This window comes from Notothenia coriiceps, unplaced genomic scaffold, assembly GCF_000735185.1.
Source record: "Notothenia coriiceps isolate Sejong01 unplaced genomic scaffold, NC01 NC01_scaffold00018999, whole genome shotgun sequence".
Lineage (NCBI taxonomy): Eukaryota > Metazoa > Chordata > Actinopteri > Perciformes > Nototheniidae > Notothenia > Notothenia coriiceps.
Window position 1 is genome coordinate 1,930,687 of NW_011351700.1, and position 18,722 is coordinate 1,949,408.

At 39.8% G+C, this 18,722-nt stretch overlaps 1 protein-coding gene across 1 annotated transcript in view; it reads left to right on the forward strand.

The window, feature by feature from the left end:
* Window positions 1-18,722, forward strand: part of gpc5c (glypican 5c) — a 93,509-nt gene that overhangs the window by 63,370 nt on the left and 11,417 nt on the right. The window contains exon 8 of the mRNA XM_010778183.1: window positions 10,146-10,287. Within this exon, the coding sequence (XP_010776485.1) occupies window positions 10,146-10,287 (142 nt within the window). The remainder of the gene's footprint in view (window positions 1-10,145; window positions 10,288-18,722) is intronic.

Below are 18,722 nucleotides of genomic sequence, written 5' to 3' on the forward strand. Positions count from 1 at the left end.
TTTTGTCTTGTGTAACCATTAGCCAATAACCAACCAAGGTACCCTCCCCCCCCCTGCTACAATGCATGATCTGTTTGGTATTTCGAGGCCAAACACTTCAGAGACATGTTTTGTATATATCTGAGACCTTTAATAAAGTAATAAAAAACAGTATAATAGGGGAACTTTAAACTGTAGCATCAGAAGTTGCAAAACATTAACTTAAAATATCTATACATTTACACTTCTATTTTCTGACTCCCACCTGTGCATATAAATAATCCTTGTTGCTATCCAACGGGATTCATGTAGATGAAAGTGGCCTTGATTAGAATTAGATCCTCTGCCAACAGCTGTAATAGGCTAATATCATTTCAGGTTTAAAAGCCTATGACATGCTTAAAGGCACGCTCCCTAATTTTATCACAGCACAACCCCACATTTATTTCCCACCTCCCTCATCTTTGAACTACATTTTAACTGACTAGTGATTAAAGTAAAAATGACATTCTCTCTCTTAAAATAGCAGATCATCACCATCCAGTCCAAACTGCCTTAAAACAAGAAGAGACCAGACAAATATCAGCATAATGATATCACCTGTCCCTGCTTTTTCCAGCACACAAGGTCGCCACTTGTCCCCCGCTCTCTTTACCCTTGCTGCAGAGCCCTCAACAGATGTTTAGAGACATGGCCATTTAATAAGAATCTTCCAGGTGGGCGAGTCACAAAACAAGTTCCTATTCAGATTGATTTTGGCAAGCCCATCTGGATTCATCTCCAAAGTACAAACTCCACTGGACACCCTTGGTGCCTTTTAGGCTGTTAAGGTAAATGGAGTTCAATCATGAGTACGTTTTATACTTGAAAAGCATTGTTAAGTTATACTGTTTGCTTTTGTTTTGACTTCGTAGTTTGACACAGCCTGTGTGAAACTTATATTAGCTTAAAAAAATATAGACAAATGGATGAGAAAGCACTAGCGATCAGCAGACACTGTGTGGATGGTTTAGAGGAGTTCTTTTTAGCTTTATAAACCACAAGAGTCCTCAGTGATCAATCCCTCAGCTTTAGAATGCTGAACCTCTGTTCTCTCTGAGTCTTTAGAAATATAATTAAGGGTAGTTTAGGGGAACTGAGAGTACGGAGCATTCCCAGCAAATACACAAAGTCGGCGTGGCTGTCTATTTGGAGCACAGAAATATTAGCCAGTCAAGTGCTTGGCATCGACCAGCAACACCTGCAAAGTATTACTGATTAAATCTTTGAATGAGTGTAATTCCTCAAACATCTGATCAGAAGTTATTTAACAGAAGGACAATACCAAAGCCTGGTTGTCTCACACAGCATATAAAAACCTGACCCTGACAAAAAACAACAACAAACAAAAAGCTTTTAAAGAAAGTAAAATTATACATTTGATTAGATATCTCCCATTGAATAATTTAACACACTTTTCAACAGCTGTTAGATTTGATTCTTTGTTTTTGTCCTTGTAAAAAACACGTTTAGTTTCAGACATTGACAGTGAGGATTATTGAGAAGGTAGTCCTTTAAAGTCGTGATGAATACTGTAACAAAGTATCTATTTGGAGTAAAACATTTGAATGTTTCGTACCAGTGATGGAAGTTAAATTATTCATTGCTGTATTTGTGTTGTTTCATCCCTTCTGCTAGTTTGGGTTGTTATTTTAACTGAAAGTAATATCCTTCAAAATAGACACACTGGACTGACTTTAAATTGTGTTTATTCTCCTTTTTTTATTTAAAAGGTATTACAGGGTTTTCAATGAATTCCTGATCTGAGCTCTTCCAAGTGTGAATAACCTCCATTTCGGGGATTAGTGAGGTTAAGACGTGTGTATTTTTATCTAGTAGAGAATAGTAGACCCGGAGCACTGTGGCACTAAGAGGATTGGGAAACTACTGCTGATGCATCACACACTCTGACCCCTCATCTACCATGGCATTCTCCTCTTAAAGCAGTGTGTGTGTTGGTATTCACTGTAATATTTGAGTCACACACATACCCACAACAGTTGTTTGCAAGGTGGAAGATAACAGAGAAAACCTACACACTCAACATAACTCCATGTACAATCCAATATATAAATGTTGGAAACAACTCTCAAATGCACACAGGACAAGTCAAATCTCTTGACCTCCTATAAAATGCTCCATTAAGTGAGTAGGCCCAAGTTATTGTTCTCCCCTGTGTATCTCTGAATATCCTCTTTCCCGCTCTCTTGCTGTCTGCCCGTAAATATTGCTAATGTGGACAATAAATGTTTCAAAGTAGATTCTTGCTTCTCAGCCATGAGTCCAGCTGTTTTTGGGTGGGGATCTTTTTCACAATGGTCTATCTGTTTCCATGCGAGTACTCAGGGCCAGGTCATTTGTCAGTTTGTCAATTTGTACTTGGTTAAATGCAACATTAGTGGCGACACACTGTGTGGGGAAAAAACACATTTTCACACTTTATTCCTGTATTTAGTATTTGTCGGATACGCTGACGGTAGAAATGGTGAAAGCTGCGGTGCATGGAGAGTTGGGAAGACTCCAGCGTTAAAGTCCAGCAAAGAAAGGCCAGTTGTGTGTGTGATTGATGAGATTGACTTCTGCTTTGCTGCCTGGTTTGGCCAGTGGCCCGGCAATGTTCCACATCAGAGACCTTACCACACACACTCTGCATCTGAGGATCCAGTCGATCCTCAGATCTATCTGCAGGGACTCAGAATGAGTGAATGAGTTAGGAAGTTTAGTAATTAGCAAGTTTGTGCATCCTCTCAAGAAGACCCTTAACATTATCAAAGAAAAACGTGTTATTTAACTCCTTGAAAGCATAATAATGAGAAAACTATCTATTTATTTTCCACTTCAATATGCCTTCACAGAATAATATATTTGAGGTTTTATGCCTGTAGCAGTCTGTAAGTGTGTGAGCTTGAAAGAGTTAGTGGAGTCGAGGGATGAAGAAAGCTCGGGCTGAGCTGGCAGCCCGTCACAGGGAGGGGAGAGATTCTTTCCACTTGAAGAAGATGATGGAGCTGGCCTTCACAGGAGCTCTGCTGCTCCTTGCTGCTGCTGCTGCTGTGGCAACGCTACAGCAACAACTCTCGCTGCCCAGGGCTCTCCGTTAGCTTGGCAACCAAACTTCGGGAACCCAGACTCTAATCTAGGCATAACATTTTTTTTACCATCATAATTAGATGCGAGGCGAATATAAATCCAGTGAACTGTAACAGTTTTTCCACTTTGGGTCATGACTACTCTCCCTATGTGTTTCAGTTCCATGCAGACAGTGATTCTTCTCATGTGGAGAAAGTACGTGACCCATTTCTGTTTTTGGCACAAGTTTATGAAAGTCCCTCTTTCCAATGTGACGTGGTGTGCATTCGTTAAAAATAAGTAAAACACAATGTTCCAAAGATTATCTGTAGGAGGGATTATAGGCTCATGTGTCTTCACATATTTAGTAAATATTATTTAAGCAAGGAGGGGGATTACGTTTTTAGTTTTTTCCCTTGAAAACAGTTTCATATCCTGTGGCTGATGGTACATAAAACTGTTTTCAACAAGCAAGGTGGACTCAGGTGAGTGTAGATGTCTGCCAGTTGTCTGTAAAGAAAACTAATCTAATTAATCATTGAATGAAGGCTTACCACAATTGTAAACCCTACTGTACGTCTTTGACTTGCACATCTCTGCAACGTTTTCATCTTAACATGGAGTCTGCACCGGCTCAGTGCAGGCTTGCTTCTCAATTGCTTTTCAAGGGTGTAACTGCGGCCTGAAGCGATGTTTGTCCGTTTTTTTTGCATTTCTTTTGGCTATACACACATAAACATGAGGTTGATATTGAATAAATAGGGACTGAATAAATATATTTATCTCCTTTCGCAACCTACAGTAGGCGGGGAATGTCTCTCCCTCTCTACACCACCGCCCAGCACTTTTGAGCCCTCCAACAGAGGCATCGGGTTGATGGAAAAATATACCAGGACTACTGGACTGCGGTTTGAGGCTTACCTTGCAAATCTGGAAAGGAATCAGTGCTAATTCTTGGCAGAAACTCGATTGCAAACTGAAGCATTAGTTAATCAATTGCTTCCCTTAACGGCCTGTTAAAGGAGTTAGGAGTCAGCTATTTTAATATTTAATGATGGTATATAAAAACAGTCAATACAACAGATTTCTCGAAAATCTAGTATCCCCCCCAACCAGTATTGGTCCTTGAGCATGCAAAGATAAATATCAGTTTGATGGGTCCAGTAGTATGTAAAAACGACTAACTGTGAACAGACATAAAGAAGAAACACAGTGACCAAACAAACACCCACCTCCCCAGGGTTTATTTGGGGCAGGGGGCTCTGTAAACCTGTTGTGATCATGTGGCCTTATGTAGCCCAACATGGATAGAAAGCAGCAGAATCCTTCAAACCTGTTGACCCCCACATCGCTCACTGAAAATACTTTTCAGCAGCTAGGTAGCTGTTGGAACATGTTTCCAGAAAACCACTGATGTCATTCAAACGGATTTGCCAAACAAAAGCCAAAGTTTATTCACACTTTCACACGTTACACAAACACAATCTGCCCCAGTCAGATTCTGACAGGAGCAGGGTGTGACAGCCCTACGCTATAACGGTTCGTCGTGATTGACTCATGAGGGTTACACGAGGTCATTGCCAAAAAGTTCAACAACTGTTAGCAAGAACATCAACATGTACTAGCTTGCAGCGCAGGGGCGTGGGGCTCTGTCTTTGTTTAAAAAATGTTCAACAAACAGATTTACTCAGAACTCTTGGGAAATGTAATTTTTTATTTTCACAAGTAGAAGCAGCTTTTCAGATTTCACAAAATTTGGTGGAAAGTTAGACAATTAGGCCTACGAATAACTGATTTGTTTTGGTTGCAGAAAGGACAACCACGTGGCCTGTTCAAAAATAAAAACTATCCTGTTAGATAAACTAGTTGGTCTGTTCTCCTACTCTAAATGATGTCCAACATGCATTGTGCAATTGCAAACAAACTTAGCCATTTTGTTATTTGGCAAACTTTTACATTAACATATGATTATTACAAGTAGCAATAGAGTGAAACCTGAGTCTGGTTTACATTATTTTTCAAGAAGTTGAAGTTGGTCCTAGCATACAGTATATTAATAGTTTTTTGTATTTGCTTGAGCTGACAACTTCTAGGATAACTGTATGAGGTCAGCAGGTTTTTGTTTGCTCGGTGGTATTGAGAGTTAAACCTTATCTTTTCATTGTCTTAAGAGCAATATAGATTTCACATCTAAAAGTCAACGAGACAAAATATGTGCTGTAAGTTTTGGAATAAAGGTTTTTCTGGCTTCAACTTTAACCATGGAAAAGGACAACAGTAGAAAAGTACTTGGCTCACTTTTTTACATCTTTGATTTTCACATTTATTTTTGAATCAATTTCATTTTCCTTGTTGTTAATGGCAAGGGAGTCTATTGCTGTAGTCTAGACTCTGACATCTACCATTGGTGTCCAGTCCAAAACATTCTTTATCTTCCAGTCAAAGTCTATCAAACAATTGAGAACTGTTGGAAAATGGTTTGGCCACAACGTGCGCCATTAATCCACTCAAACAATACCTCATATCTGTTCCAGAAGTTAACTTTGTTTGCAGCCTGTATGTATACCGACACAATTACACATTAAGTACATGCTTAATCTGTTGCTTGGTTGATATTTGCTTATACACATAATCATTATAAGCCTTCACAGTATATAACAGAATGGACATCATTTGAATTAAACAAGTTGGATGGACTTCTGCAGACAGATTTGCCACCGTCATTTTTTCCTTGAGTCTCCTCTGGGTTTTCCTATTCCTCTCCTTCTCTCTGTCCACATATGGAGTTTTCACCACAACTGCCCTCAATAAAGTGATTCAGTTTCAACGTTTCAGTGAAGAAAAATAGCACATGTCTCGATGTGGGCACACAAAGGTTCTGACTTATAATCCTGTTCCACTAGTTTGACAGCAGCATCCCACATAATACACCGAAACAGACACACACTCTCTCTTTCAGCCTTTTCTATATTCCAAACTTCTTCAGGAGGTAAGGAAGGAATTCAGCCCCTGATGCTCTTAAACCTGCCCCATCATCCTCTGTCTGAGGAATGCTTTAGAAGAGAAAGAAAGAGGAAAATTAGTTGGCAGGGTGAGAGGAGAAATTATATTCTAAGCATTACCTAATTTGTCTTAAGATGCCAGGGTAATTTCGGAGCAAGCCTTGAGCATAAAGACTTATTTTTTTGTCATCATCTCCCCGTTAGCCCCTTCACCTGTTTGCACGACTCTCTCACTATAACTATTACTCCCATTTTTCTCTGTTTATTTCCCGCCGTCTTTCTTTCTTTTCAGTGTGTCATTATCTAATTGTTTTACTTAGCACATGCGTTGCAAATATTAGAATTTGAAGGCAAGTTGCAACACTCTTGATTCAGGGCTAATACTAAGTTCTGAATTAAAATGTCTGAAGGAAAGGCACTTTATACTCTGGTGTCCATACATGTAATCATGTGACCTTGAAATATTTACAACAAAAATGTTTAAATTAGCCAAATTGTCAAACGTTTGAGTCCGACCATTATCACACACACTTTAGATTGATGCTGATCATAAAAGAGGCTGATACAGCCATTTATCCGTTAATAGATTTCTCAATATTCTTTGCTACACTAGACTTAAATGTAACAAGGTGTAACAGGTGACATAAGTTTGGAAGAGGTAGACGTGACAGTCTGATTGACAGTCGAATGTTTTTACCAAAAGCATTTATTTATTTCTCTTTTCTTTCTATCAATAGACTCATCTGAATCTGACACAGCAGCCTCGTGAAAGTCATTGAGTTACATGTCAGAGAGAGAAGGCTGAGCTATAAGAGAATAAAGATATCTGTCCTTGTGGGATAAAGACACTCTATATTTCTGCTTTTTACTAAACATAAAGGTTGCTGCTATTGAAATATTACAGCCACTTTCTTCAGTGTACCATGTGTGATGGATCATGAGTACACATTTTTGAAAGTTTCTTAGGCTTTTGACTACAACAATAGACCATACTGTGTCTCAAATCCACTCTCTTGTTCATGTAAGTGTCCTGAGTCCTTTTATGCTAGAACATATTGTTTTCAGTTATAATATTATGTTTATCTAAAATTAACTTGCACGTCTTATAGCAGCATATAATGCGTGTTCTGCTTCTACTCTACAGGATACTGCTTAAAACACTCATTCAAACTCAGAGCTGGTCCTCAGTGCAGCAACTGTCAATCACAAAGTAGATAGAGGGAGAGAAAATTCACTACATATTATGAATTCAACAGTCTTTGTTGCTCATATTGGAACATGGCGTATCTTTCATTCTGTAGATACTGTGCCAGGACAAATTATACATTTACTTCTTCACTATGCTGCTGGAATACGACAATTAAGGTGACATTTCAACAGAAAGAAGTGACACGAAGAGTTTCTGTTCTGCCGTTCCGACATTGTCAAAACAAGCCAACAAACTGCATTGGACGGCAGCCAACCAACAATTCTTAAGCAGCCTGACGGTGGTCTCCACAGTGACGACACCTTAATTGATTTAGTCTCTAATTAAAAGGCTTTAAGGACAGCTGGGCCAAGCAGCATTGTGTTAAACGTCCCCTGAACGGAACGGTTATTAGCTTAATACCCAAATGGTTATCTTAAGGATGTCGGTACAAACATTGTGCTGTTCAGCAGAGCATTTCCTCCTTAGAATGTGCACTGCATTTATTTAAGTTCTTTACTGTTCATTCTTTATTCAAATACTATATCTTAAAACTCAAGCACTCATGAATATGTCACACAAATATTAAATAGTTTAAGGTTATTGAGCAATGATATTTTGGACAGCAAAACTGTAACAAGACTGGTTCGGCAAAACACACAACAGTGATGCGTGATCTTATTTTTCACAAAACCAAATGTACTTATTCCTGTAATGCGAAGCAGTAGAATAATGTCATTAAAGTGGTATGAAAATTCCCAGTAGTACACAGTATATATACAGCTAAAGCAGAAAATATGATTTTTAGTGTGCTTCCTGCAGCAAATGCATCGCCTAAGCAAAGTTTCACATTTCAGCCTCAAATCAGGCAGGACACATAAAGTGCCTGTCAACAAGGTGTAATGTGAGCCAATCTATAACTATAAAATGCAATACTGGAACCAGCATGTAATGTGGTTCACCTTTTTTCAAAGTAATCCTCTTGTACATTACTGACCATCTATGAAAACTAAGCCATCCAGCTTTTCTCTATTGCTTTCATTTTTTGCGGTGAGCATAAGTGATATGTTTTAGCTGTTTCCACTAAAGAGCCCTCTCCAGTTTCATGGAGCCTGGCGGTCTGTTATGGTTTCACATGACTCATTTCACTTGTAGCCCTCATTTCACTCACTCAGGCCTGAGTGAGAGGGGGGGACACATTCACATTAAGTACAAATGTAATGCACAGCAGATGTAATGAATTAAAATATCGTGTCCCCTTCCACTCTCCCTTGCAGTTAATGTTAATCCATAATCTGGTAAATATTGCAGAAAGCAAACATATATTCTTACTCATAATGATGTTCACACTGAAACAGGGTAACTGTTGACATTTATACAGGAAGTTTTGTGAGGGTCATTATTTTCCTCATTAATTGTTCCTGTCAGTTTAAGGCCTTGACTTTCTGTTCATCTACTCTTAAGTTTTACATAAATTATGTAGCAGGGTAGGAAGGTTTAAAGTGAAATATCTCATCAACAACTGAATTAATTGCTATGAAACTTTGTACATAACAATATTCTTGATATCCAGAGGATCCATTTTGATGGATTTAGTATTAGGTAACTGGCAGGGTAAAGTCTGTTCGACGTTTGGTCAAAATTAATTGGACATTTGCGTTCTCAAATACAGCTCTTCTGGGTAATCTCTAGATCAATTCAGGGTTGCAGTGCATGTGTCAGAGGACCTTAGTCTTGTTTCATTATTATACCCTACATTGAGCTTTGCATTGTCAGTTTACTTATAGTTATGAAAATGTTGTCTTTTCATGTTTCTTTTGGGGTGTTGAAGGCTCAGTAGACAACTGGTTAAAGGTCACCTTTGCTGTCAGGTGTGTTGAGTGACACACAAGAGTCTGGTGTTAATGGCATGGTTATTAGTTACCTTCATCACCACAAACACCCCCCCATTCCTCCTACCACCTCTGAACATGTCTCTAATGGTTGATCCTCCATATGAAGGTCAGCTGTGAACCGGGATTGAGCCTTCTCATGCATTTGTATTAGTGTCCATGTGTGCATTTATGCATATACAACCCTTAAGGATGCTCCAAAACAAAATGAGATAATTATGTGTGTCTATAGTTCGTCATGTTCAACAAATATTTTTATTCACGCCACTTGCTAACCCCTTATACTCCAAAGGATCATTTGTTGTGGTGTCAGGAGAGCTTCTTGTTAGACATGGTGTGATGGAACAGAGACCACCTTGATGAAGGTTGACAGCAGGAAGGACCGGCAGGTGGTCCAATTAGTTGGCCCCATGCTGGAAGGGGGGAACATCATAAGGAGCGGTGTCTTATACTCTAGTCAGGGAAAGGAACTGTGTCCTAGTACCATGTGAGATGGTTTCTATAGGTCGACAGGATTACAGTTAGATAAAGTGCAAATACAGATGATGTTTCTAATGACTATATTAGATGACTAGTGTAACTTTAAAGAAAATATATTTATAACAGAAAAACATGGTGTAAGAGTAAATTGAGCTCTATCCAAATAGAAATACATTTTGCTGTATAAAGGAAATAGCACAAAGCTAAAAAAAATTGTTTTGTTTTTCAAGGCTTTCTCTCTACAATGCTCCTCTTAATTTTGAGTGTAATGAAATGTAACACGCCAGCTTCCCAGACAGGTTCCTTACTCTACAACACCCACACCTCTATTTGATTATCCCAGGATTCTATGTATCATCTGTTGGGCCCTTGCTAACATTTACAGGCATTGACACGTCAGAGCAGAAAAAGGGGGCGCGGGGACATGATGTTGAATATTTTAGTGGGAAAAACTGCTGCTAGTAAGTGATAAACTTTGTATTATTGTTTGTTGTCCAGGAGACCCAGGAGAAGTTTCCTAAGCTGGGCCAGATGGAGGCCTGGGATGAGTTGGGCAGTGGGGAAACAGATGAGGGCAGCACCACAGACTGTGACGATGAAGATGGCTGTCAAGCCTCAGGAGACGGTCAAGAACATACTTGTAAGTAGTATATGCCCATGACTGCGTGCACAAAAACTCACACAAGCCATTTTGTCCTGTCACGTTCTTTGAATTTGTGTGACAATTTTGGCGTCTGTATTTACAAATAGAAGTAGGCACAACCAGAGCTTAACTTGAACTTTTACTGTGCTCTACATTCAATCGTCTGATTTAGCCAAGGAGAGATCAAGACATTATAATTCCTCATTTTTCTTTTGCTCTATAAGCTTTAGACTCTTTTCCACAATGCACTCTATCATTAATCTTATATACAGTATGTATATGGAAAGGGATATTCACTTTAAAACACATTTCACACTCTGTCTTCCTCGCCTATTGTGTCTCCTTGATGCTACAATTTGGTGGGGAGGAGGTTTCCTCAAAATCTGAGAAAACAAGCCGGTTCGTTTTAATATCCGCACACACACACACACACACACACACACACACACACACACACACACACACACACACACACACACACACACACACACACACACACACACACACACACAGAACTACAAACACGCACACACAATGTAGTGAGGAGGTGTTGGGGCTTGTGTTAGCTTTGATTAGAATAATTTGATCTCCTGTGGTACCTTCTCGTTAACCATCCCTAATTATCATGTTGTTTCTCGACTACAAAGTTAAACAAAGGAGTTGTTTTGAAGCTTTTTCTTACTACCATTGAGGAGTAAGAGGAACATGGAAGGGAAAATACTCTCTTATACAAGTACACTGAGATGCACACAAGCAAGTTTTGCACTTACTTGTTAACTTGTCTTACTATGTTAAACTCATAGTTGCCTTATGATGGTTTCACAATTTAGATACATCATTATAGATGCCAAAAATGAGCACAACAGATCCTTGAAAAAGATAAAACAGACATTCATTCAGTCATTACACAAACAATCAATTGATCTCTTTTAAATAACTTTAGTCACAGCATAATCACATTTTGCCACATCATTAAAATTGCATTTTGGCTCTTTTGACACTAATGACATTATCATTTGGCCTTTACATGTTCAACACTCAAATTAACATTTTACAAGTTCTAATCCTGTGTTAGAATTGCAATCCTCATGATTTTAATCCTCGTTGATAAATAATCTGTAGGGCGCTTCATGTGTTCAGAATTCTGTGCTTTTTTTGTATTGGTGTGTATTAGTGACTCAAAAACGTGTACCGTAACAAACATAGAAAAATACTTCATATGTGGCTCGTACAGTGTGTGTCCACTATAGCAAAACTTAACAAATCATGTTATCAAGGAATGTCACCAGACACACCCAGTTTGTAAAACTGAAAATATAAATATTGCAAACTCTGGGGGCATAGGCTCAATCATCATTGTGTTAAATCCTTCAAAGATAGATGATAAGTAACTTAAGTAAAACTCCCGTTCTGAGGCGGTGGGTCACAGTGGGATGTTGGGAGGCATAACGTCTTCTGCAGCTCCCTTCTTCTGTTTCTGTCAATAGCTCTGGATGGTATTGGCTGGTGTGCTCTCAAAACTACGGCCTAGTTTTACCAAAGGATAGCGAGAAGGCTATCCACACCACAATGCAGCTTATATACCAATCAATAGCCATTACATTGCTAGTTAAACACAGCTCTCTGCTTTGCTCCTTGTTGTTGATGTGGATAAAACATGCCAGCCTTTCAGCAGTATTCCAACAGCAGGGGATAATCAATCAAAACCACTGTCAGAGATTTACAGGACAAAACCCATTAGTCTCTGCTCAAAGTAGAAATCAATATCCTGGTGAGTCCTGTTGCCTGCACAGATGTTCCTAAGCCTTTAAAATAATATGTGTCATCCAGATACAAAATCATGGTTCTTGAAAAGATGGGATTTGCTTATTGGTAACTATAACAAATTACAGCAAAGGCCTTGTTTTAGACAACAGGCAGTCACTTATCCTGTGACGCATGGACAGCTCATATCTGTAATTTTCACCAGCCTGCCTATTGGACTTGGGTGTATTGTTATGCAATTTCCAAAGCTTTGAAGTGGATAGCGACTGTTGTTCTTCAGTTACTGCTGTACTCACACTCGTCAAGCTCTTTGAAATTACAAGCTTGGGGGAAAAAATAAGTTTTTACATGTTTATTTACAACAGTTTTGAAAGAAGAGCTCACTATCAGGCATTTTTTTTGACATTGAACACTGAAGTGATGTTCAAAATGGATGACATTCCAATGCACATTCAATGGCAATTATATTATATCAAAGGGAATAATATAATTCCGTCATCATAATTTTCACTAGCAACATTTGATCATGTTCGGTTGCTGTTAACCGCTTAGAGTATTTATTAAACTGTAGGTTAAATAAAATGTATTATTTGTATTATTATTCTTTAATGACTTTACAAATATTTGACAAACTGTTACATAAATACATCAACTTTAAGACGTTTCAAAGGACTAAATTAGTTTTATGATGATAGTGTTATAGGAGGCACATTTTAGCTTCCATCCATCTGCAGACTTTTTTACCCCTGTGTAGCTCTGGCAGAGCTCCCGAGGTCCGTGTTAAAAGGGGGCATGACCGCCCGCTATTATGCTGAGAGAGAATTCATTACCAAGCTAATGAACAGCGCTAATCTGCAGAGAACAGACTCACTGTCTCTGTCATCACTCAGATGTGATGGAATTCCTGCAAGTCTCACTAAGGTGATTGCCTATAGCTTCCTTCTTACTGAATGCATGTTTCAAGATTCAAGGCTTTTATTGTCATTTGTACATACAGCTACAGTGTAAATGACAACGAAAACTGTTGTTCAAAGGCTCCTCCAACAGTGCGACACAATAAAACAGACATAAAAAGGTCTGGAGAGGAGCAAAAGACACAGCAGCCATCATCACCGGTGCCATTTTTTTGTGTAAGAATGCAGATGCTTCTACAAGTGGGCAACTATGAAAACACAGCACCATGTTAATATTTGAAACTGTAAGGAAGGCTTAGTCAATTATTGATGGACAAAAAACCGAAAAGACAAGAGTGGGAAAGTATAAATATTTTTACATACTTCAATTAGCTGTATGCTTCTAAAAGAAATTGCAGTCTGATTGCATGGTGTCATGCCAGTTTTTCTTTATTATGATCCTGCTCCTCTTGCCTGGAGACATAGTGTACTTTGTGTGCCAACTAAACAAGGCCTAGTCATGTACCAACTGCCATAATCACAGCCATGAACAGGATAATAAATCAGTGAATCTTTAATGAACCATATCATCTCTCTGCCCTGCAGCTACTGTACAGTATGAGAGCATTTTCTGTAGTGCATTTTGTGGCGTGACTCTGGCTTATTAACTGTATTAGCCGGGGAACACTTAAGGCTGATCCTTCCAAAGGAGCTATTCATTTGTTGCTAGCTCATTAATGTATTAATCTCTGAAAGAACCACAGTGGCACATTAGACCACTATCTCTCCATTAGGGAGAGGGAGCAGACTCCAAATGTCTGTGCATCAAAAGGTAGAACAGTACTTCATTTGTCTGTCTGCTTCTGTGAGTTGAGCTGCCTTCTCTCTGGCAGAGTAGGCGCAGTCTTTCTCTTCTGGCCTTTTGTGCAAATCTGGAATAACAGATGGAGCAGAAGCGATGTTATTTTTTAGGATATTGAAAGTGAATATAGAGTAAAAGTTTGCATTTCACTTTGATAAAATATTTGCTGGAGTTTAGGCTATAACGTGGGAGATTTAAAAGCATCCCCACTGCTGAAACCTCTGTATTGTATTCCTGTATGGTAGTGCTGCTGTTGAGGTAATCTGCCTGGCAAAGGTGTGAGAAGCCAAAAAAACAAAATGAGGAGAAAGCAGGTTATCCGTCTCAGAGGGGAAGGAGAAGTAAATGCATCTTTAAACACTTCCTGTGATTGAGGACGGAGGGATGTGCTGTGAAGAAGTGTGATATTACAATTCTCTTTTGGTAACAATTGCAATCTTTCAGAAACACTAGTGAGATCATCAAATAAGTGATACACCCCGGCATTGCTCACACACTCTGCACTTCAGTGGCTAAACCTCTCTATTAACATTAAGCCATTGACAATGATTGTTTTTCTTTTGCCATCTTAAATTGACAAGATGGAAAGACCTAATAGTGAATCAGTGTGCTTCTGTTATTCTTGAGCAGAAGGAAAACTATAGCAACTGTACTTGTCTCTTCTTGCACACCTCAAGGAAACAGCTAGATGTGTTTTGTGTGTGCTCGTGCGTGCGTTCATCGTGTGAACCTGACCCCTACGGGAGTAAACTCAAAGCAACATTTCAATCAACACCTCTTAGTTGATTGTCCTTTAAAAAAAAGTGTAATGTAAGTTGTTAATAGTGCTTTGTGTACCTACTAGGGGTGCGCACACCTACTCACACACACACATTCAAAGACATTGAGAGGCGGGTCGGTCTGGCATGAGAAGGCTCCAATCAGCAGATTTTGAATCTAAAGCTGAAGGGCACCGGAGCAAAATCTGGGCTCCCAATCAATCAATGTCCAGTTTACATTTTGCCATCCGCAGTTGTATAAAACATTGTATAGATCTTATTTCTACCATTCCAACGTTCAAAACACTGCATACAGGAATGTGTATTGATGAACCTGACCTTGATACAACTTTCATATATCTGCCTCATAATGTTTTTAGTTTATTGGTGTGATCGTACCTGAATGTCAAAAGCATTGAGAGAACTATTCTCCAAAGCCGAAAAGCCCATAAAGGTGTGCGGCAGGCGGCAGCTGTTCGCCCTGGCAGAGGAAGCACATTCCTGAAATGGACGGCTGCTTGGGCAGGATATGGCCAACCTGCACCGGTGTTAGCAGGATTACACTGGACCTGCCCCAAGCCCACTACAGCCTGCTGTGGCCCTGGACACATTACACCTGACTTTCATGTTAGAAAACTCCTAAAATTGAGAAAAGAGTGGAGATTAAGGGTGATGTCCTGCAAGTTCAGGTCTGAGAGAGGACACCAGGTCATAGGTAAAGGTCAAAGGAAATGGTTTGAGACAGTTACAACACTGGAGGGGTAATACCATGTCGCTATACGATGTGTGGCTGCTGAACGAGATGTGACATAGAATTACAGCTAATGTGAGAATAAAATGTTAACAGATTCAGAGAATGCGAATGCGACATACAAACCTATGATCGAATCTACCGTGAGAGACGGGGGTTAGAAGGGTGGGTGGGGGATTTGGTGCTTGTGTACTTTACCAGGTTGGGTAGACCCAATCCCAACCCCTTGATCTTCCCATCCCGGGTCCTGGACTGAGCCGGGGCCCTTTGGGAGTGGCGTGCGTAGAGGCCGCCTGGCCAGCAGATGTATTGGCTGTGTCCCGTTGCGGATATTACCAGAAGGACTGCCATTTCCCCTTTGCCTTTCATCTGGAGCTCAAGGGGCTGATAGAGAGCACCCCAGGGCAGAGTAGGGTTGGAAAAGAAGGAACAAGAGGATCAGAGAAGGCTTTGCTACGCAGGAAGATGGTCTGGTTAACGGATGGATGTGGGAGGAGTCATACTTTCACTCAAATATGCAGAGTTATCTATTTGTTCTATCTGACATTATATACGTATTGAATATGCACCAATAAACTACATTTGTCGGCAACTAAAACAACCTCAATTTTGAACAGTCCTTTTTTATACAGTCTTCCTCATTTCTTTTCAGGGATCTACTTTTTCTTCCTAGCTAGCTTGCCCTGTGGTTTTTATGGCACTTTGAGAGCAAATAAGCTTGAATGGCTCCCTAGGCAAGCGGTCATCAGAGGAGAATGGTTCTCATTAGCAAGCATCATCATTTCCTTTTTAAGTAGTATCAGTGAGGCCTTTTATGATTGAACCTCTCCAGCACACCTTTGGATGTTTGGAAACACCAAAGATCTCTGGTATGGCAACAGGTTATAAAGTAAAGGAAGTGGTAGGAGTTACTACCTCGGAAGTTAGTAAAAATGATACATAGACTTCAGTATTTTGTATGGTTGCTATGAAGTTTACCAGCCCAGGAACAAGGAATGTTAGTGACTCTCAGAGCTCTGATACGGTAGCCACATAAAAGTCTTAACTACAGTACCACAGAAGGAACTGTTATTCACCAATATAACAATAAATCGTTACACAATTTGCAGGTTTCCAAGCAGTAAATGGCATTTTAAAGATGGTGTCCAGACTCATAAAGTGTTTTTTATTGAAAGCATGCAAATTCAATGGATATTACTTGAATTTTATTGTGTGCAGAATACCTTTGCATACCACCCTTTCACCCCGGCCCCCAGTCAGGCTAGGACCAAACCTTTAGGCTGCCAAATGGTCAAGATTTTATCAGAACTCAGTGAATTTGTGAAAATGTTTTTTTTCTGGATGTACACACTAAAAGCCACAGATAAGGTGACTTAGTGATGGAACTTGTTTATTTGGGCTGCTTTATTAATGTCCATATTACCTGGAATTCTCTGCTTGGGGTTGGGATGGTGATTGGGGGGGGGGGGGGGGCATGTTGTGTGAATGTTCCCCCTGTCTTGCCTGGAGACTACTCCTGGCTGCTAGCACAGAAACTGACATTCCTGTTGTAACCCAAAACTGAGCAAATAAAGGCAGACATTCCACTGATATTGAAAAATACAGTAGAAGGATAAGCAGGGATGAGTCTGATCCTCTTTGTCTCAGATCAGCCTGGTATGCAGGGGGAAATACAGACTAGGCGAGGGAAGAAGGGACAAAAGCAAGAAAACGACTCTGGGTTGGATTTTCCCACTGAGGCAGCTCCTTCTATGTTAAACTCAAACTTTTGTTTTAAAGAACAACCACGATCAGAGTATCTGTTTCAGATAGCGGAAGTGCATTAGCATTGCATGAGTGGTCAGATAATGGAGGTTGGTAGCAATGAGCCAATTTTCGTATTGACTATCTGTAGTGCTGGTCTATGTGCGGCTTATATGTGCTTGCATCAAAGGGCTGCACATGCAAGACAAGTCACTTCATTAAAAGCGTGTGCTATTGACCAGCAGTGAGAGCGACAAAGCCCTTCTCCCTTGTCCATAATTGATGTGGCAATTAAAGCTGAACCTGGAACAGCCTGTCGGGCCCCAGGGTTGGGAGGGGGCTGACCTCTCACTACTTCAGCTGATTACTGATCAGACAAGAAGGCCCACTGACGGTGTAGTTAGTGCACAGTTCCGAGTAATTTGAGTCTTAAACTGCAGTCAGTTATTCAACCAAGAGTTTACATCAAAGTATTCGACTCGCCCCCACAAAATCAAACATTTATATCATCATAACTTATTTTTTCTATCCCATACACATTTCTGACTTTGAAGTTAAAAGGCAAGTATCACTTGGATATCACTTTAAATCATTGGAGGCTAGTCACGTGCCGCAACACAAGACTGCATCCCTTTCTCTACATTTGACTTTTCTGCCAGTATCACAGTATACCAGCGTATAAAGGTGAAGGGTATCCTACATGTATTGTATTTAATTGAATATACAATAGTTATGCTAATATGTAAACTGACAAGCTCTAGCTGTATAACCTATTATAGTTGCATCCTTTTTTATCACGTTTATAATTGTGTTTATTGTTGTGTTTTCTTTCCTTTAAGGATAATTTTATCTGATAATACAAATATGTATTTTTAATTTGTATTCTCTGAGACGCTTATAATATTATAGAGATCTCTTACCATTACAACCTGGATACAGCACTACTCCTTGGTGACAATGAGCAGGTTAAAACCACTGCTTTCTGTTCTTATGGCCCTTTGAGTCTTAAGTGTCACTTGAACATCAACAGCTTCTCAAGGGTTGACTGTCATTGGATGCTCAGTACTCAAGGAAAAACAACACACACAATTATAGAGAGAAACAATGTGAGAAATTGTCAGCATGAGCCTTGAGACTTCTGCACTGCTTGGATGATTTCAATAGGCAGCACGGAGGGATCCATGTGTGAAATGTTATGTCGGGAGACAAACACGATGACAGCGTCTCTTGACTGCACTTCCTCTTGACTATAATGGATGGCGATGAGGTGTGAGCATGCATGTGTGCGAGAGCAAAGGAGCAAAAGAATATGAATGTGAGTTTATCTCTGCAACCTTCACGCTTGTCTGTCTACAAGGACAACCTGACACCTGCCAATGCAATGAGGCATCTGCCAGTGAGCGCATGCAGGTGTTGGTGTGTGTGTGTGTGTGTGTGTGTGTGTGTGTGTGTGTGTGTGTGTGTGTGTGTGTGTGTGTGTGTGTGTGTGTGTGTGTGTGTGTGTGTGTGTGTGTTGAAATGCACTTCAAATGATCACTTTTCTCTTGATTTCCCCTTTGATTATTTTGTTTAGGTACAGGTGTTACTTGCAGCTAATTGATTGATTGTTTTAAGGGTATTCTGTGTTGAAAATGGTGCAAATATTTTTAATACATATCTAA